The sequence below is a fragment of the Anneissia japonica genome, unplaced genomic scaffold, assembly GCF_011630105.1.
Source record: "Anneissia japonica isolate Jap-2015-1 unplaced genomic scaffold, ASM1163010v1 scaffold3867_len840240_cov202, whole genome shotgun sequence".
Classification (NCBI taxonomy): Eukaryota; Metazoa; Echinodermata; class Crinoidea; order Comatulida; family Comatulidae; genus Anneissia; species Anneissia japonica.
In genome coordinates this window covers 609,354-630,556 of record NW_022715965.1, presented here as the reverse complement: position 1 = coordinate 630,556, position 21,203 = coordinate 609,354, and the positions used below count along the sequence as shown (strand labels likewise).

The window sequence follows — 21,203 nt, the reverse complement described above, 5'->3', positions numbered from 1 at the left end:
AATTGTGCTAATCTTGTAATGACATAAATTCACATCACACAGATGGCACAATATACAGTACTGTAATACATAATTCTCATGAGAATCGGGCGTTTGTCTACTCTGCAAGAATATAGGTTGTGGTAGTCTCATTTACAATTATACCTGTAGACATCTGTCAATGTTTTAAGTGTGCAAGTGCGCAAAGACCTTGCAGTGTTGTTTCAAAATACACAAACATGCAAGCTTAACATATGCCCTGGAATTTTTTCAGCAGCTGTGGTGATAATGTTGTATAGTTTCATTGCATACACCAGTGAACCTCCTTGGATCTCAGAAATCTCATCTACAGTCAAGTTTAAACCATTTATGTTTAATTTCAATCAATGGTTAACATTTCGTCTTTCAAAACTTTTTTTTTTCTCACTAATCACTATTCACTGTCCATGTTTACTATTTTATCGTCTTCCTCCACCACCTCCTCCGCCGCCCCTTCCTCGTCCTCGTCCACCACCACGTCCACCACCTCGGCCTCTACTTCCTCGACCTCTGCCTCGTCCAACGGCTGGGAAAAGAAAAAAGTAACTGAAGTTACAAAATCACAAAATTTCTGTACAGAGTTAAGTTTCAAATGGTTGGAATGTTTATTCAAAAGCTGAATAAAAGTGTAATTATTTCGATGTGAATTTGTTTTGCACTACCGGACGTGTTATCGTACCGAATACTCAGTACGTCTTCAAATACTTGCAAAAAAATAGCCAGGCTAGTTATATGGAGGTCGTGGATTTGATTCCCACCCAAATCACTTGCAAATTTTTTCCCAAGTATTTGGGGTTGTGTTGGGTATTTGGTACAATAACACGTCCGGTAGGGCAAAACATCACTCCTATATTTTCCCAATGCAAATTCACATCAAAATAACATTTGCAGTACCCACTACTATACCTGGGGATCAGTTCAACACTACCCACTAAGCGCAAGCTCAGTAGTCTAGTGGTTATGGCGCCAAGCTTGTTATCTGAAGGTTGTGGGTTCGATTCCCATGCAAACCACTTGCAATTTTTTTTTCTCAAGTATCCGGCGAAGTACTGAGTATTCGGTATGATAACACGTCAGGTAGGGCAAAACATCACTCCTAGAAACATAATTGTTTTATTGTAAATTAAACTGCATTATACATACCAGCTTCCTTTTTCTTTGCTCTGGCTTTTGGTGTATCATCCACCAATAACGTGTCAAGTGGTAGACTATCTGGGAGGATGAAGTATCGGATGTTGTTGCCCCTAACAACCAAGGTATCTATCTGAACAGGTTCCCTTCCTTTCACTGTCATTTTGACGGATTTTAGATGGGTGTTCATTGCAACATCCACGCCTGAAACAAAACACAGAAAGTTATTAAAGTATAGTTCTTTTCCAGCACAATAGGATGGTTTGCAGAAAATGGATATGAATATATGTGGCAAAGACAAGCCAAACCAGTCACTCGTCGCAAATTGTGTTTCAGAGAAAATGGCCAAAACATGCTGGAATGTCAAATTTTTAAAAATCTATTTTATTTCACTAAACTGAGGTTTATGAATCTATACATTATGCTGTGCTGTTAGTTTTCCCAATTTCAATGTTAAAACAACACTTTTTAAAGATTTTATGATAGTTTCTGCATGAGAAATGCCTGAAATCATAAACTTTGAAGGCTGATTTCTCATATATTGTTCTTTAAACAGCTGTATGCTTAAATGCTTGTAACTTCATAAGGAAATGTCGGATTTGAATGATTTTTTTACCATTTTATAGCTATTATTTTACTCTCTAACACTGTATCAATAACTCAAAATCGATTTTTGCGACGAGTGACTGGTTTGGCTTGTCTTTGCCACATATATTGATCAATAGGAATGAACAGCAGACTTCTTGTACATGTCATTTTTAAATAGTATTATTGTACCAGGCCACATTGGAAAGGGTGTGATGTTGGGGCAAAGTCTTCAGCTTAATTTTATGAAATCAGCTCAATTTTTCAAAATGTGTGGATGGATTTTTATTTTTAGGCCTAAATGATTGAGTGTGGGTATATTCCTAGCGCATTGTTTATATTTGATGCTCAAACGGTTGCTTTTCAGTCCAAGTACTGTACCCACCTGTTATTGTTCCATGTACTTGTGTTCCATTTTTCAACTCCACTGTCACAGTTTCATGGCTCAATTTCATTAAAAATCTGAAAAAAAAAAAAAAAATATTAAAACGAAATAGGCCTAGAATAAAAATGCTCATTTTTTTTTTTTTTTTAAATAAATAAAAATGATGTGTAGGTAGGCCTTGCCCTTGCACGGCCTTGGCCGAGTGCAACATAGGGTAATTAAAAAAATAACAGAATGTGTAGGCAGGTAAGCCTAGCTAGGATTGTTTTTTTAGGCTAGTCTAGGCACCAACCAACCGCCCAAGGTCCATCCAAGCTAGGCTATCTAAGCCGCGAGTCACCCTTGCCTTGCTTGTCCCTAGCCACTAAGCTAGCTAGGCTAGGGCCCGGTCCTAGACATACCTGTACCTTATAGGACTTTGTCTTTGGAGGGCAGACCTACATAACTAGGCGAACAAAATATTTGTGAAATGTTGATGTTGTTTGAATTACTAATTATCAGAAGATACTATCGATATAAGCCCACAGCTTGGCTGGTCTACCCAGCTCTACTAGGCCTAAACCGAAAACGAAAATGGCACAGGTGGAAAATAAGTTGTACACAGCCTACATGGATGATTTTAACCAACATAAATCGAATAAATACTAATAAACATGGGTAACCTAATGTTCACAAATTATATTTATACCACTAATCTACAAATTTACCTAACGAGTTTCATGATGAGCGAAGATAACTAAATGCTATCCTCTAAAAAATTGTGTGAACAACAACGAACGCCGCTATTCCGAAATATGGCGCCGTTAGCGTCATTACAACGATTCGTGTGAGGGCGTGCTATATTCAGGCTCCCCAGAGCCGTAGATAGAGAGAGTTTGGCCAACTCGGTTTCAATCACGTGACTTACACCGGCCATGTTGTCACCAAAACAAAACAACGCGATAGGGTAGGAAGTTAGCAGTTATTATAGATGATTAATGCTATATAATGTGAAATACCGTTATGTTGGGTTTGGGGTTGCTGAAATCGATCCAACAAAGAAACAAAAATGTATTAATTTCCTTAAATTCCAAAAAGGAGGAGGATTTGGGATTTTATTTTAACTTTGCATGGCGATCGAAAAATCTCGCTATCCACGTAGTAAATTATTAGGCATGTACGCCCGCCCCACTTCGCGGTAATAATATATCCAACTACTACTACTAGGCCTAGACAGGCCTAAATTTCGGCCGAACACCTTAAGGTAGTGCGGTACTTAAATCAGCTTAATTACGATGATAATAAAAAAAAAAAAAGGAAGAATTTTCAAGCAGCAATGATTTATAAAAAGATGCAATGTTGCACTTTGCTGTTAAATTATATTATTAATTTCCAGAAAGCTACATGAAGTATCAAAGGAAGAATTTTCAAGCAGCAATGATTTATAAAAAGATGCAATGTTGCACTTTGCTGTTAAATTATATTATTAATTTCCAGAAAGCTACATGAAGTATCAAAGGTAGCTTAAATTATAATTAAAAATTGAATCCTCCAATTAAAGCAGCAATGATTTATAAAAAGATGCAATGTTGCACTTTGCTGTTAAATTATATTATTAATTTCCAGAAAGCTATATGAAGTATCAAAGGTAGCTTAAATTATAATTAAAAATTGAATCCTCCAATTAAAGCGAAAACTTGTCCAAGGAGTCCTGTGCTATGCAAACATGCCCCTTGTGCTTTACAAATCAATTAATTGTGCAACTAAAGATTTTAAAGATAAAAATACATTTTAAAGATATAGGCCTATAATTGTATTATAATATATTGATTGTTGTAATACATATTTTAAATCAAAACGTTTAAATGTTTTACAAATTACAAATCAAAATTTCAATAAATAGTAAACAATGAATAATAAATAATATATAAATAATAATAATTATATTATTATATTAATAAATAATACAGTAATAATGATAATAAAAAGGCCTAGCTTCTTGATTATTAATGATTAGGCATATTCCAAAAACCGAAAGGTCCACTGATTAATCTCAGATAAGAAAGTATAATACATACTCCAAGTATTGAAAAACACGACAATACATGTTGGGATTCAATATTTCGACATTAATTATGTCATCATCTGGAATGGATGATTCCTGATGATGACATAATTAATGTTGAAATATTGAATCCCAACACGATGGCGTGTATTTCAATACTTGGAGTATGTATTATACTTTCTTATTAGGCATATGTTGTAAAAAATTTCTCTCAATGCAATAATTCTTCAACTTTGATTTATTGTTTAGATTACAATTACAAATAGGCCTAGGCTATTTGTTGGTTTGAAGATGACCAGCATATTTTATTTCATAAATTAAAGTTTACGAAGTCATAGGCCTAGATACAATTAGAAAACTTTCATGTTATTAATATTTTTATCATTCATTTACAGGCGAAATTAACATGTTATCGCCGACGATTCACAAACCAACTCTGTCTGCACAACCAAAGTAAGGTAAATATGATTATACAGTACCGTATATGATATTTACAATGATATGTTAAAATCCCATAATTGAATATTGTCCTCATGAACAGAATAATGAAAGAAAGTTTATGCAGCATCAGTGTTTAATAAAATGTTATAAAGCTATACGCGCGCGCGCTGTTTGGTGACAACATGGCGCCCATGCGCCAAACTCTCTCTATCTACGGCTCTGAGGCTCCCGTAGTTTAATTTGTTATGGGGAAAGAGGAAATGTTTCACTCCTAGTTTTCCCCTAATCATATCAATCGCTTTAGTGAAGTCGAAAATTTCAGTGAGTATGTAGACACCTATTTTTGTCCCGGTTTCCCAAACTAAAATCACACCTTTCAATTCTCCTTTATATCTGTCTCTTATACACATCTAGATGTGTATAAGAGACAGGCCTCACCCCTCCCGCTTCCAAGATTTCAGATGCTGGCGTCACCATTGGTGATTTGAGACTCCCTGTGAAATTGTGCACAGGAAGGTTTAAAAGAACAAGGTACAGTAATTATTGATAACACGTCATCATTTTTGCATGAATAGGAAAGAATATTTTTTTTTTAAATTGAAGGCCTACAATTTACGGTTCTGCGCAGCGTAAAGGAAGTTTAATTACCGTATTTTATACGAATAAACGCCCCAGGTCGTTTATTGTTGAGAAGAGCGGGAAATTATACCAGGGAGGCGTTCACTCGACGAAGGCATTTATTTTACTTTATTTATTTGTTTATTTATTCTTTGGTGTACGATGGATACGTATACACTCAAATAAACGCCCTTAATTTCACTGTAAATGTGGAACTACACATAATTACTGTACCGCCAAAATGTATTATAGCGTAATCGTCATAAAGACTTATTGATCCTAACCAAGTTAAAATAAATGTAAATCTGAGTGTAGAACATTAATAGAATATGTTGAGAATGATGTTGCTTTTATATAGTTCTTTTACTGTCATTTAGGCGGGGGAGAGGGAGAGAGAGAGAGGGAGGAAGGGGGCGGGTGAATTTATTCGAAGAAAAAAAAAATGCCCCGGGTGGTTTATACTGTTCAAGGGAGGCATTATTATTCCCATGGTCCAATATTCACTAACATGAGAGTGCAATATCCAAAAAATTGAAGGTTAAAAGTTGAGATATACGTTCCGTCGTTTTTTGGCCAAAAAGTGTCCCTTTAAAAGAGGGGTCCCAAATGAGGGCTGTTGTAGGCCTACTTATCTATTTGTGATTATGATCGAATGGCCTAATATTCACGTCTGGCTCCGGCTTGGCCCTAATTCCGGGTTACTCACTCTTTATTGCGCTCAGAAGTGCGCCTCGCGCGCCACACCGAAATTATTTGGCGTCCCATATTAGATTTCTTAATTTTTTCGAAAAAATGCTTCAAACACCACACAGTGTGGCAGAGAGACGCACTGACAAAACAAAATGGATTATTAAAACTCGCTGATTACATTTTTACTATCGTTTACTGTATTCTTCACATTGTTATTGCAACAGTTTCAATCCTATCAAAACAATCAATCAATCAAAAAACTTATTATTACTGTACTTGAATTGCAAAGTTACCAGTTGGTTAACTTTGTTAAAACTTAGCAGTGGATTGATAAGAAATTTTTTGGTATCATTTCAAAAGTACTTCATTACTGTACTGCAAAACTAGATTTAGTAAATAAAGAGCTTTTGATCTCAACGATTATGGGGTACTGATGTCGTCACTTAAATTATCTGCTAATCAGGGGTGGATGGGGGTGCTAATCAGGGGTGGAGGGGGGGGGGGGGTAAAAAAACAAAATCGATCGCCCAAAATGCCTCAGAGGTTATTTTGGGGCATCTGGAAAACAAATTTTTTGAGGGAGCTCCTAGGGTAGTGTTGTCTCAATCGCCCCAATTTCGGTCCTCATTTTCGACATCCCTGAATCCACCCCTGCTAAAGTTCAAGGCATCCCTTGAATGGACGAACCAAACCAAAATCAATCCAAGCAAAATGTAAGTAATCACTATTTGAAAATGTTGGTAAGATTTTTCTCAGGCCCAGTGTTTTTGGTTCCGTTTACCCTTAAAATACAGTATAATGTTATTAAAGATGTATTCACATCGAATCCGAAATTATGGATTAGAAAATCTACCGAACCAATCAGAAAATCGAATCAGTATTTAAGAAAAGGGGTGTGTCATTCAGTGTACTAGAAACGCTTTTCAAATTTCCGTGAAATATATCAATGTTGTTTGCTGATAATACAGATTTAGTACAAACATTCTTAAATCAGGTACTAGCAAATATAAGTTTATATTTTCATTATTTTCTTAGCTCAACACCAATTTTTAACTTAACACTTTAATGAAAAATAATTAACATTGTATCGATAAAATGAGACCTGCACCTGAAAAAAATATTATTTTGTTTTCCAAATAAAAATCTACATACAGTATTCTACATAAGCAATTTGGTCCTTTTGAAAATACTGTAGAAACTGAATTTGAGACTTTTTATAGGGAGCTTTCGAATTGCGCGACAACTCCAGAACAGCGGATTCACTCATCCGTGAGACGAGTGACCGTCGTGCGTTCTGTGGACAACGTAAATTCGGGCCAAAATGCGTTCTTGTACGTGCTTTATATGATGTCATGTTTATATGATGTCATGTTTATATGATGTCATGTTTATATGATGTCATGTTTAAATGATGTCATGTTTATATGATGTCATGTTTATATGATGCCATGTTTAAATGATGTCATGTTTATATGATGTCATGTTTATATGATGTCATGTTTATATGATGTCATGTTTATATGTCATGTTTATATGATGTCATGTTTATATGAAGCCATGATTAAATGATGTCATGTTTATATGATGTCATGTTTATATGATGTCATGTTTATATGATGTCATGTTTATATGATGTCATGTTTAAATGATGTCATGTTTATATGATGTCATGTTTATATGATGTCATGTTTATATGATGTCATGTTTATATGATGTCATGTTTATATGATGTTACCTCTTACTGCCGTCGTAATGCAATTGAAAGCTGCCTAAAGCCTGTTTTCCAGTAGGCGAATTTATTTGCATGAATCAAAAGTCGGTTCATGCGCATGCACATTCACATTTCTATCGGAGTTTTTTGCTTCAGCAAAATCGGTAATTTGAAGTGTTACTTTTAGCGAAGCCAACAAATGCACAACCTATCGGAGCTCAGGAAGCGAACCAATGCTTTTGATTCCCGCGATGAAATTCACCTAGTGGAAAAAGGGCTTTATATTATATTTAGTAAAACGTAAGTGAAACTGATTATTCTGAATGAGCTAAACTCAGTGTGAATCTGGGTCTGGATTGGTACAACACGCCTAAAAGGAGCAAAGCGAGGAGGGATGGTGGTGCTGTTGCTTCTGTACTATGGATTCCTCAGATAATCAACTATAGCAGTCTTGAACCTTTCTTCGTCATGTATTGATTCAGAGCTAAGATGGTCAAATTGTTTTGCGGCCGAGTTGATTTGGGGCAAAGCTTATTGGGGCCATGTTGGTTTGCGTAGAGTCAACCAGTTGCGTCTATGTTTTAAATATCATTAGTGATATAATCACTAACAGGCATTCATGGCACTGTATACACTGAACATTTAAAACCTACATTACAGTATACTAAAATCCTGCTATAATATTAATAATCAACAATCTTCTTTCTTCTCTGTCTTCATGGCAACGATGCTGGCAGATCATCATTGGTTTAATGCACTTATACTAAAATCCTGTTATCATCAATCAACAATTTCCTTTCTTCTCTGTCATCATTTTAGCATCGTTGGTTTAATGCACTTTTATAATTCTAATGTCTTTCAATTTTGGATTGTTACTTCTTCATGATAAATTATCACTACGCTTAAAAGCAATTCAGGTATCACCGCCAATTCAGGGTTTAAATTAAGATATATTATCTTGATGCAGCCTCTTCCTCTTTGAAGGCGCTGTTGTTACGGGACTTGAAGCAGTGTCTGCAGACTTCCCTGGATCATTCCCTAATCCAAATAATTCACGTACAAGTTTAAAGCGGGACAAAAATGCTTTCCATACGATATACCATCCTGTATAATAAGAAATACATAAGAAATAATTCCCTTAAAATTTTGTTTGATGGGCTGCAATGAAATGCCAAATAAAAAAATATTCTCACTTTAAAGAACCCAGAACATTCTTCCTTGAACAACAGGGAGTTACACCGGTTTCACTGGTCCATCCGACTCCTGTAGGGTCAGATGTAGGCTTCGGCTAATCAAATAAGTTAAGTAGTGATCTTTTCTTGTCTGATTGATTGATACGGAAGAAATTATAACACTCAGATGTTTCATGAGGTTTAGCCTAGCAGGGCAAGGGCCTACCTAGGCATCTCTAGTCCGTAGTAGTAGTCCTAAAAATAGTAGTACTGTAGCAGTAGGCCTAGGCATAGGCTTGGATTCTCCAAAGGCTATAGGGGAGGAGGGCAGGCGGCCAGGCCAAGCCTACCGGCTAAAGTTGACCTAGGCTAGGCCTAACGCAATGAACATTTCCTAACCAAAAATAAACTGGACGTCATATATTACCAAATGCAATGAATAACAATACAACAACTAGAGCTGTACAAATCGACACAACTGCTAGTAATACATCCTTCATTTTCGTGTCATTTTGTTTACATCTGCTTCTCTCAATCTGATCCTTTTCCTTTTGTGTCTCTGTTTGTCGATTGAATAGAGGGGGCTATTGTGATTTTGCGCAGCTTCTATCGCTCTCTGTTGTCAACATACGTACTAAGTACTGTACTTCTCTCACCGCGAGGCTATCAGATTCTAATAATAAATCTATTTTTGTAATTCAAAGAAAAATAAATACAAGGATGCTCTAAAGTAATGCATACGCTGAATATCATGGTTGCTTCGTCTTCAACTATTTATTTTAGAAAAAGCTATGGTTACCTTTTAATGGATATGGTGATAATGATTATGATGATGATGACGTGTTGATGGATGATAGTAATAATGTTAATTATGATGATGATGAGGAGATAATAAATATAATGCAGCTTTCGTAACACATCACTAATTAAACTTTAAAATCTAAGACTTCTTTCTGTTTGCACTGTTCCTGGAATGGACTAAAATATAGTTCTACAATAATATCTCATAATGATTAGTAGGCCTATATTTAATTCAGTAAGTTTTACTATTGACTTCACTAAATTAAATTAAATATAGCCACACCGGACCTCAATGCCGTAGCCAGCTATTGGGACAGTTGCGACAGTCCCACACAATTGTTCTAATGGGTCCACAAAGAATGGGTCCATATTTTTAAAAATGGGTCAAAATTATGAAATTTCATGCATAAAATAAGTCAACATTTTAAAAAATGAGTCCAGATTTCTCATGTTTAGCCTAAAATATGTAAAAGTTTTAAGAAAATGGGTCCAATTTTTTTTAATATTTTTGCGTAAAATGGGTCAACTATCAAGAAAATGGGTCCACATTATTTGAATTTACGCGTAAAATGGGTCCACCCTGACATACAATCAATACAATACAATAAACTTTATATCTGGCAATAAACAAAATACAATTGAACAAATATTGTACCACACTGCTTGAAAATCTTGGCTACGGCACTGCCGGACCTATATTGATATTTAGGAAATATTGACTTCAATCTTTCGACTGATTTAATTCAATGTAGGTCTACTCTAACATCCTAATTTCTCGCCTTCTTCCTAGGAGTTGTCGTTTTCGCTTACTCTACCTCTCCAACGCTCCGCGATTTCACTAGCAAATGTGGTTTTCTGCAGACTGCAAAGCCGATGCTCATGTGATCTCGTTTCTACCTATCAGGTAAAAGCGGCCTGATGGCAATAGCCTGCTCCTGACTGACGCTGCTCGTCTTCTGCCACACCCGCTTTCCTAATTGTCTTTTTAGGTAAGGTGAGAAATAAAGAGCTCCTCTGGATTCTCGGAAATGGTACTCATACTGTTTTTTTTTTTCGCTACGAATAAAAATTATGCGTAGCATTCATGCTACGGGGGTCCAAATTATGCCAAAAAGCATAATTAGGCTACAAATGGCCACTATGTATACAGTGGCGGTTTCAAGGGGACCCAGCCACCCTACCTTACCCCCTGGAGGGAAAAAGAACTAATTAGTTCTTGTGCCATTTCTGGCCATTTATAAATGTCCTTATATCAGCCCCAACCATGGTGGGGTTGAGGTCGTCTAGACCCTCCATCTGTGAAAGTCCCTCCCTGTCCCCCTCCCTATTTCAAATTCCTGGGTCTGTCACTGGAAACCTCTATGTCTATGGAACCACCAGTAGAGCAACCACAGATACATCTGAAAGGATCTCACGGTTCAGTGCACACAATTAGCCGACTAACATGATGAACGTGCGCGGAAAACAACAGCCCTTTATTTGGAAAAACTGGCAGAGGTTCTGAACACCACCAACAAATAATTTAACAACAGCTTTTGAAATCGATATCTTGATGTGGGTCCGTCTGACTAATCTGACCAATCAATCGGATACCAAGAGAAGCGATACAGCTGTTGAAAGCCGATATTGATAAACTTATATGAGCTGCGCCCCCTATAGCGCAAGTTATACAAGTTTACTAATCAAACCGTGCTAAATCTAATTTATTCCTACTTTGCGGCGCTCTTCGCTTAAGTCGGTTATTGAAACGGTAATAAATCCCACAAACAACAGATTTCACAGATAACGTGGATTGTTAATTGAACATTTTAATGTTAGGCCTACTAGGCTTTGATTTTTTTTAAACATAGATCACAGGGACTGCTGTAGAAAATCTTGTTCAGGAACTGTATCACCATTGTTAACAATGTTTGATCTAGCTAGATTTGACGTCTTCCAGATATGCACCACTTGACAGTGAAAATAATGCAATTATATCGCAACCTTCTGATACTTGTTACTTTAGCATTCGTTAATTTTTTGTTTTATATCCACGTGTTTAGCTATATCGCAACTGAAAAGGCAGAAATTGAACAATTAAAGAAACTGCTAGAGTTAAAATATCGTGATTTGCATAAGGAACCAGCACCTCGTGATGAGTCGTCTGAGGGTGATGTTCAAGAATCAGTCGCAGAGCCAGTTGAGGAAGTTCGTCAAATGAAATTAATAGATCCACGTAAAGACTTTCGCTTCACCCTAAACAACGAATACGCATGTTTCAATTTGGATGGAACTTACAGAAGAGTGTTCTTGCTTGTTGTCGTGTTTTCTATACATGAACACTTTGAGCAGCGGAAGTTGATTCGGAGGTCATGGGGTTCTGTTGAAATTGTAAATGATAGAAATATCGTAACGAAATTTCTTCTCGGACGTGTTCACAATTCGGGACTGCAAACACTCGTTGAGGAAGAGAACGACCAGTACGATGATATAATAATTGGAGACTTTGACGACACTTACAAAAATCTGACACTGAAAACCATCCAGACTTTAAAATGGGTAACAAACTATTGCTCTCATGCCAAGTATGTAATGAAAACAGATGACGATATGTTTGTTCACTATAAAAACATTGTTAACTTTCTGGCGGGAAATACCAGCAGACGAGATTACGCTGTTGGTTACTACATGAAAACTAAGCCAATCAGAAACGTGCGCAGTAAATGGTACATGCCTAAAGACGTTTATCCACATGATAAATACCCGCCATTTTTGTCCGGCACAGGTTATATAATGTCTGTTGACCTAGTTATGAGAATGAACAGTGTTTCATCAGATGTTGCTTTTCTGCACCTGGAAGACGTTTTTGCAGGAACACTTTGGCAAAAGTTGGGAGTGAAGCCTCAAGGAAATAAACGGTTTCATAATGCGCCGGTAAAATTTTCATATTGTGCTTACAAGAAATTGTTCACGTCTCACACATCACCGAATTTTGTGCGGGTCTGGAGAGAACTTAAAACGACAGAGAATAAAAAATGCTGAAGTAATAACAACAACACCTTAAATCGAGTACTGCACGTAACATCTTTCCGGGAATTTGGCCAAGCTTGTGAAAATCGTATTGTCGTTTAAAATGAGTAGCAGATCATCGCTGATTGTTTGATAATTTACCTAAATGTGCTAATAAATTGCATTGTTAATCAAAAAGCATTTCTGAAAGACAACACATGCATTAATCATGCTTTGTAATAAATGAACTCTTAGCAGAAGCGGAAAGAATAGAAACGTACACTTCAGAGAATTGGCATCAGTGGTACTGCTCATCACCACCACCAGCTCTGTTTCCTTGGCGTTCAAACCGTAAACCCAATACATGATTTGAGTACGGTATTATAATTTGTACTATAGATTTTATTATTATTATTATTATTATTATTATTATTATTATTATTATTATTATTATTATTATTATTATTTATCAAAACTTACATATTTGTACTAATTATACCATTTAGGCCTGAATGTATTGTGTCGTCTGATTTATTAGATAAAAATAATAAAACAAAAAAAAAACAATTATTTCCTATGTTAAGTATTGAATACCTCAAAATTAAAGCAGAAAAATCTATAGGCAAACAATTTTTTAGGAATGATACAGAATACCCTACTTGGTTGGTTTATTGGATTTGGTGGGGGAGGGGGATTCTATCTTGGCAATTTGTTGAGGAACACCTGACAAGTGGTAGCGGCTGACCCGGTATGCAGTACTCTCGACTTGATTGCGGATGGAGACCCTCCATAACATCCTGTTTTCCATTGAAAACCAAACCATAGTTTAGTTTTAATGATTTTTTAATGCTTGGTGAATTCGTGCTTAAAGGTCTTTTTATAATTAACTTTTTCCAAAAAAGCATATACTGTATATAAACAAATATACAAAATGTATAATTATCCTCACGTCCACGTTCAGTCTTGCAAGTTGCAATCCCGTGGCAGTAATGTCCCCAATGTACTCGTGGCCATGTAACCACGACGAAGGCGAAGATATTTAACATAGGCCTAATTATAGAATCTATCATACAGACATATATATCATTTTAGAAGCGGTTGGGCTTGGACTCTCAACCTTGAGGGCGGGGTTCGAAACTCTAGATGTGCAAGTCGCCTTATCTATTACTGTACCTTATGGTTGAAATATATCTGATAAAGTATGCGCTGCTCTCGAGAGTAGGGCTAATTACCCTGTGTGTACAGTGGCGTAACGCCGGATCTGGAGGCCCTGCAGCTTCATGATACCGGAGCCCCCGGAACACTGGGCCGGCGCCAGCATTATTTTTTTGCTATACAGTTGCGGCAGAGATTATAGAGGGTGCTATTTTAGGTCAGTTAGGAGAACTGATATGTATGAATATGCATAGAGACTCCCCCTCCCGAATCCGAAACAGAGGCAGTGGTGCGTCGACTTTAATGCGTGGATAAACGCTATGGAGTCACTAGGCCAACATTTCGTAAATAAGCCTTTGGTATTTAAGACAGTATAATGTAAAAATGATAGTACTACATTAGACACATTCTATGTACGCCTACAGCTGGTCTTCGTAAGTTAAAAAAAAAAACGGAGTAGGCTAATATTGAATCTGGCACCGTATTTGGCTAGTAGGCCTAGGCCTATAGTTAGGCTTATACAGTGTGACGTGTGTGCTGTAGCAATTGTATAGTAGTACTGATTCTGAAGGACGTTTAGAAATGCTCGGAAACAAATTACTAGTGCTTCGGACACAGTTAATTTACAATTTTACAATTATTTTTTTTTATGAGAAAAAAATCTATGCCTATTAACAAACAGTGAGCGTTTCTGTATTCTTTTGCATGATTCATTGGCTGTATATTTAAGGATTTTTGTAGAACCGTCTGTAAATCAATGAAAGCTATTTTTACTTCCATTTGATTTTGATCGTTTTAAATATAAAGCCATTCAATATTTAATTGGGTAGACCGTGGAGAAAATATATTTCCTCCATGGATAGACACAGCCTAAACAGTACGTCATATCATGTGTATAAAATATCGAAAATTACGGTAGTGTTTATAATATAGGCCTACCTGCTTGCTACAATCTATGCCTTTATTCATATTGAATATGAACAAAATGTTTGTAAGAAGTCAACATTAAAACAATACATAGAATTGTACCTGTGTGTCCGAACAATTCTAAATATTTATATCCTTTAGAATCAGGACTATAACAGTTAATTATTGTTATACTTTACACTACTCAAATAATCGACCAGAAATTCAGCGCTGCCCTTTTATACTTTCAAAGACCATGTAAACACTGCCTATTGTAATTACAGTAATAGCCAATTACGTTAGTTCACTCTGTATGACCATAGAGAAAATAGAACTATTTTCTCTATGGTATGACTCTAACACTTTCCTCTCGACCGACTACCAAGAGATTTTGGCTTACCCTAACCATGGAGGAATTAGTTTAGTTGTAAACTAACTCCTCCATGTCCTAACTACGCCGTAGCTTTCATATTCCACAATCAGCGAACACCAAACCACTTTCGCTACTCGTGAAAAGAAGTGTCAAGCAAGCCTGAATTATTCATGTATCAGTTCACCTAAATGACCTTAAATAGTGCCCTCTACTGTATGGGGAAAAAAACATAATGCGGCCCGGCAAAGGTTCCAGAGCCATTTACAGAATTTTAGAAGTCCTGATATTCGATTTTGTATCAACGAATATAATACAGATACAAATATTTAGTATTAAAATAAATACGCCTATGACGTTTTAAAATTAAGTACAAACACAACATAGTGAATGGGGAAAAAACACAGAGAGACGGAATTCGGCGGCATGATTCTTCGATTTCTTTTTTCTGTCAATGCGCTGTGTTTCGTCAATAGCCTTTGTACGCAGTGTCGTATGGTAATACTGTATAGTACTCTCGTATCATGTAATATAACTTGTAATTTTAAGCATTTTGTGATGTAAGCGTTTATTATTCTTTACTTGTACCTTGTAGGTCTACCATACGAGCTCATAACAGAAAAAAGGTCCAATCTCGTTTGACGAATAATTTATTTTACTTTGTACACAAGAAGTTTAACAGGCCTGTAGACAAAGAATTCTGAGAGAAATATGGAACGGCTTCAATTATTTTGCAAATATCATCACCGACTGGGTCCAACAGATAAAAATCATCTCTTTTGTAATAGTGTAGAGTGCAAAAATAAACCGTCGAAATATTAGACGAGCAGATTTAGATGAAAAATAGGTCTTAAAGAGTCAAACAAATCGCAAAAGTCTGTTTTATTGTTGATTCTGGTTTATCAGGTTTTGCTAAATGACATATCCACCCAGAAGTCACCTAATTTGCACAAATATGCAAATTAACTTTCGCCATTAAAGGAAAATCGATTATTCGCAATAAACTGCATATTAATTATAAGCATATAATTATGTTAAATATGCAAATTAGCGGCTGTCATTAAGAGAAAATTGATTTCCCGCAGTTATTTTGTGTCTTAAGCATTCATTCATGACAAATATCCAAAGTCATGTTTTAAGGGTTAGGGAGTATGGTTAGCACATCCGTGAATAAATTATATGCACAGGAGGTCTATAAATAATTGTACAGATTCAATTATTTTAAATGAAAGTTACGGTACCTGTTGTAATTACAAAACAAAATTTCACAATATATTGTATCAAGTATCTAATAATATAAAGTGTCCAGACCGAAGTTTTAATGGTTGAAGGAATAGAATTAGCAACATTTTGTAGATTAATTGTAAATTCAACTCACATAAATTTGAGAAAAGATTGTCATATAGTTTCTTGATTGATTCCTATGCCTGTAACATATCAATATGTAATCTATAACATGTGGATACCGTACCTCTTTAGCCTACTCCATATATATTTCAGTACGCAAACGCTTATAATGGATTTGTCCATCTTGACACTTTTCACAACAGTGGCTAAACATTCCTTGCACATTAATCATCAACATCGAACCTTCTATCTCCAGTCTTCAGGTATTAGTTCTATATTTCCCATCATACGCGAGTCTTTAAATAAACTCTGTATTAAATTTACTTGGCAGCACTTTCGGTAGGTGATGGTCTTTGAGGTGAAGTGTGGACCGGATGACCTTAAATAAGTTAAATGTATGGTTAAGTTTGGGACATTATCTGACTTCTTTGAGTGGCAGAAGGAGTTAACCAGGGGTTTTTTTTCACTGATTCTCTTTTCTATATACAACAATGAGAAAGCAAATATGCACCGTTCAAAATTGCCAACAAAATTGCTTTTACTGCGTACTGTATTTCAAGTGCCAATATTTATCGTATTTAATGTATATGTTTTTGTTTTTAAATGCACCACAGTTATCGCGAGTGCCACTGATAAACAACTGTGTAAACAGAGAATATTATTAGTACCTAGTCTTAGAATTTTTTTTCTTTAAATTAAAAATCCGACTCATGAAAATTTAAAACGTCGGAGCTTTCGGGAATTGCACTGGGGCCCGTTCTCCGCTGGCTACGCCGCTGAGGGTGACACAACGATCTGTTCATGTTAAAAAATGTACGAGTTTTTGTACTGACATCTGAGATATGGAGCAGGCTATGGAGGTATTCACATGCTATTGATAACATATTTCATCTCGTAATACGTGGTTACGAGATTACTGTGAGATACGAGCATGCGCATGCGCGAATCAGTGAGCAACCAGTACGGTCAGTGGCGAAAATACAATTTTTTCAAAGTGAGCTTTTTCATTTATTTTTCCGGTATATTCGATACCTTTGTTTATTGAATCAATACGACGGACGTCGAAGATAACTATAAGGTCGGTAACTTTCCTTTTTGCTTAAAATGTCAGATAATTCTAGACAGATTATTGTTTTACCTGATGCATTGGACCTAGGGCTTGGTCTCGAGACCATCACCGATGAGAAAAATGTTGACCGCCCAAGTGGTAGTGGAACCACCAATACTCCCACTATTGGTGGGAAAACTACGAGGGCGGCTAAGAAACGAAAATCCGATTCCTCACCTACTAGAAAGGAGACCAAGAAAAAGAAGGCACAAAACGTCAATGATCGACTCGATCACATGGAAAAACTTTTAAATGACTTTATAGAAAGGCATAATAATATGGCAGAAAATGCCGAATATTATAGGCGACAGTCGGAAACCGCCGTTAATTATGGTCGTCAGGCGGACACCGCCGATAATCACGAAACTCACGAAGTGGGAGAGTGTGATGATATAAACTCGGAGGATGACGAGTTAATGGCACTTAATATTATTGACAAAGAACATGTTAATGTACCTGGTAAAGCCGGTGTACATGAAGATGATGCAGAAAATGCTGTTCAATTGTTAACACCACAGGATAAAATCCAACATGGCTTCGCTCGCTTCAGGGCAGCAAAACCTTCTGGGGACTCAGAACTGCTACTTTAGTTCGTTGGACCTGAGAGATGCATATTATTCGGTAGCGATTCACCCGGCCTCTAGAAAATACCTACGATTTTTATGGCAAGGAAAATTGTGGCAATTTAAAGCCTTACCCAATGGACTTGCTTCTGGTCCGAGGATTTTTACAAAAATTCTCAAAATTCCAATGTCTATTTTAAGAGGTTTAGGTCATGAAATCGTGGCCTATATCGACGATACACTGCCTATAGCAGAAACACAGGTAGAGGCGGAAACCGCTGTCAGGGATACCGTAAACATTCTCCAACGGTTGGGCTTTGTAATTCATTGGGGAAAATCAGTGTTGAGCCCAACAAACGAAATTGAATTTTGAATTTCTGGGTTTTATACTTAATTCGGTGTCCATGACTGTAAAATTAACAGAATCAAAAATAATAGAGATATAACAATTCTCAAAACAGATTATAGAAGCTAAATCACCTCTTACGATAAGGCAGCTATCTTGTTATATTGGAAAATTAGTATCCGCTTTACCAGGTGCGGATTATGGCCGGCTTTACTATAGAGAACTTGAAAAGGAAAAAATTAAACAATTAGCGATATATAAAGGCAATTTTGACAAGAAAATAAAATTGGGTTTTAGGGCAATAAACGATGCCAAGTGGTGGCTTTTAAATGTTCGAACAGTTTACAGGCGGATTCAGGGGTTTCAAAAGCTGCCGGCGCGCGACGGATTCCGCCGTGTACATCGCCTATATGTGCGTCGCCTACTTTTTAGCCTGTGAAAAAAAAATATAGCCTATAGGCTACCCATGCAGAGATTGTGTGGTTGTCCTCATCATGGTACACAGCGATACATGGCTAGGCCTAGATTATTTATATTTACTCAAAACTTACTTTATATTTACATTTACTCAAATCATAGCAATTGTCTAATGCTTGTTTATCCGATGTGACACTGATAATGATAATTTATCTGTTTGATTGGCGATCTCGCCGCACTTGATCTCTCACTCATCGTCACCTCTGACACTAAACTGACCTCATGATAATAAAACTAAGCCTAACACAGGCTGTTAAACGGTTTCCAATTGGATCGTTTTACACTGTCCAATCAAATCTTTCGTTTATGAAAAGTTGTAGTTGGAGACAGGGTTGCCATTTGGCCTTTTTGACGGCCAGATTCCTCAAATCTGGCCGTATAAAAATTTGCCTGGCCGTAGCATTTGGAAAGTCACGGCCAAACTATATTTGGCCGAATTTGGCCGAATTTTTGAAAAGCTTACATTTTTTTCAATATAGGTCTAATATAACGTAGACTTGTTGAAAGCTGTCTCTTATACACATCTAGATGTGTATAAGAGACAGTGTTTGTACTTGCACTAAATGCACTTAATCTATATTCCCCGATTCAGCCGATTTGACGTAAGAGAGTTTATTTAAAAGATAACAGTCACATTTAATAATTTAAATGGTTCGGATGAAATATATCGATAATGTTTATCCTCGTTTAAGCTTTATGAAGACAGTTCATTGTTTGTACCATATTGTGTGTCTTTGTATATGTTCCATCTTACTATTGGAGGTTCTATCTCTTTTGAATTTCTTTTGAATATAAATTAAATACAGTACTTTAATTAATTTATTATTGCCCTCTTGAATTGTATAGCCATAGGTGTCGCAGTGTTCTTTATGTAGAGCGCCATATATAAACGCTCGATTTGATCATTCGGGTCCGATGGCACCTCCAATTTCAAGCAAGTCCTGCAGAGACTTCTTCAAAAACACTCCTTAGTTAGGTTGCATATGAGAATGAAGAAGATAATTCTGATACTATAGCAACATTGATTTATTGCTTAAAGTACTGCGATAATAACATTCAGAGGCGAATTTCGAAAGTTTAGATAAAAAGTGTTTATTAACATTTTCATAGGTTTGTTTTAACGCCAGTGTTACCTAACTATATAACTTAATTCATTCTAATTAAAGAGAGCCACGGATTTGCCAATAACAGGCCCCTTAAAATTGTTGCTATAGATCGACTACAATGTACATTAATATTTAATGCATTTAAATCAAATTTAGATCAATCTTAATATTGTGAATTTCCTCTAAGATGGTGTTATCTCGATCGGACCCACTTTCGCCCCCCTCCCCCACCCGCTTCCTCCCCTTTTTCGGCCCCGGTCTTCCCCTTTCGGACATCTCTGGATTTTCCCCTGAATTGACCTGCATGCCAGCAACTAAAGAACATAGGCTATTTATCTTTAACATTGTTCTATGTATATCATTTGAATTTCTTCAATTTCAAAGGAATGAGCGCTGATTTTCGTATAATTTTTGTAGTATTTCAAATGAATGTACCCACTGTTGTCTTCTAATCGGATTAAAATCTGGCCGAATTTTGGCCGATATCGAAAAAAAGTTTGGCCGAATTTGGCCGTGAGATGGCGTGTGTTTGGCCGTGAAGCCTGTCGACTATCTGGCAACCCTGGTTGGAGATCGCGGAAAATGACACTGAAGTTGTAAAGGAAGAGAAAATTGATGGGTTTTTTTTCTCAAAAAAGGCCAAAAAGGGTAAGTATTTTAATGAACATGTGATGGTAGTGAATTAACAAAACAGCTAAAATGATTCATGAGTCTGATCATGAATGACGATTGATGGGCCTCTGCAAAGGCCCACGAGGTTTTGCTCACTCATTAGACCTCTACTACTACTAGTGCCTAGAGAAGAAGAGGCTAGCTATAGGCCTAGCTAGAGTGAAAATACAAAGTATAGGCTAGTACAGTCTAGTTAAGTTAGGATACGCCATCCGTCCGGTTCCAGCAATTAATTATCGTGGATAGCCTACACATTGTTTACTTAAAAGGATTATTTCACCATACATAGGCCTAGGCCTAGTATTAGTAAATTGTATGTAAACTTATTATGATAGATTTAAAGCCCCATTCCCGGCAAAATTTCAATTTTTAAGAAAAATCTAATTTTTGTATAATGTTATAAAGATTTATAAATATAATACGGAATTGCTAGTTTAACTGAATTTAGACATTCCTAAGAATGAAAAAAATGTAAAATAAGACTGAAATTTGATTTTTTTTTTTGTGTTTCCACACAAAAAATAAATGCGGATGAATTTTTCATGTTGATTTTGCGATAGGTCGTGAGA

General features: G+C 36.4%; 3 protein-coding genes across 5 annotated transcripts in view; 2 read left to right on the top strand and 1 right to left on the bottom strand.

Moving 5' to 3' along the window:
* Positions 1-336: 336 nt before the first annotated feature.
* LOC117109484 (small nuclear ribonucleoprotein Sm D1-like) lies at positions 337-9,359 on the bottom strand. Of its 2 annotated transcripts, none has more exons than XM_033251845.1 (4): positions 9,223-9,359; positions 2,120-2,196; positions 1,162-1,353; positions 337-544 (listed from the first exon to the last, which is right to left on the bottom strand). In XM_033251845.1, exons 2-4 carry the CDS (start codon positions 2,187-2,189, stop codon positions 438-440), a joined length of 369 nt encoding a protein of 122 aa, XP_033107736.1. In that variant the 5' UTR covers positions 2,190-2,196; positions 9,223-9,359; the 3' UTR covers positions 337-437. The 2 variants fall into 2 exon arrangements, with proteins under 2 accessions (XP_033107736.1, XP_033107735.1); XM_033251844.1 differs by lacking the exon at positions 9,223-9,359 and adding an exon at positions 2,827-2,964.
* Positions 9,360-11,357: 1,998 nt separating this feature from the next.
* LOC117109483 (beta-1,3-galactosyltransferase 1-like) lies at positions 11,358-12,870 on the top strand. Its single transcript, XM_033251843.1, has one exon. The coding sequence runs from the start codon at positions 11,538-11,540 to the stop codon at positions 12,615-12,617; it is 1,080 nt and encodes a 359-aa protein (XP_033107734.1). The 5' UTR covers positions 11,358-11,537; the 3' UTR covers positions 12,618-12,870.
* A 4,446-nt stretch (positions 12,871-17,316) lies between these two features.
* The window catches only part of LOC117109523 (galactosylceramide sulfotransferase-like), a 22,073-nt gene continuing 18,186 nt past the window's right edge, over positions 17,317-21,203 (top strand). Inside the window, exon 1 of one of the 2 annotated variants that reach the window (XM_033251900.1) lies at positions 17,317-17,440. The gene's annotated coding sequence lies outside the window, so the exon portion shown is untranslated. The remainder of the gene's footprint in view (positions 17,441-21,203) is intronic. The other variant, XM_033251899.1, reaches the window with a different exon arrangement.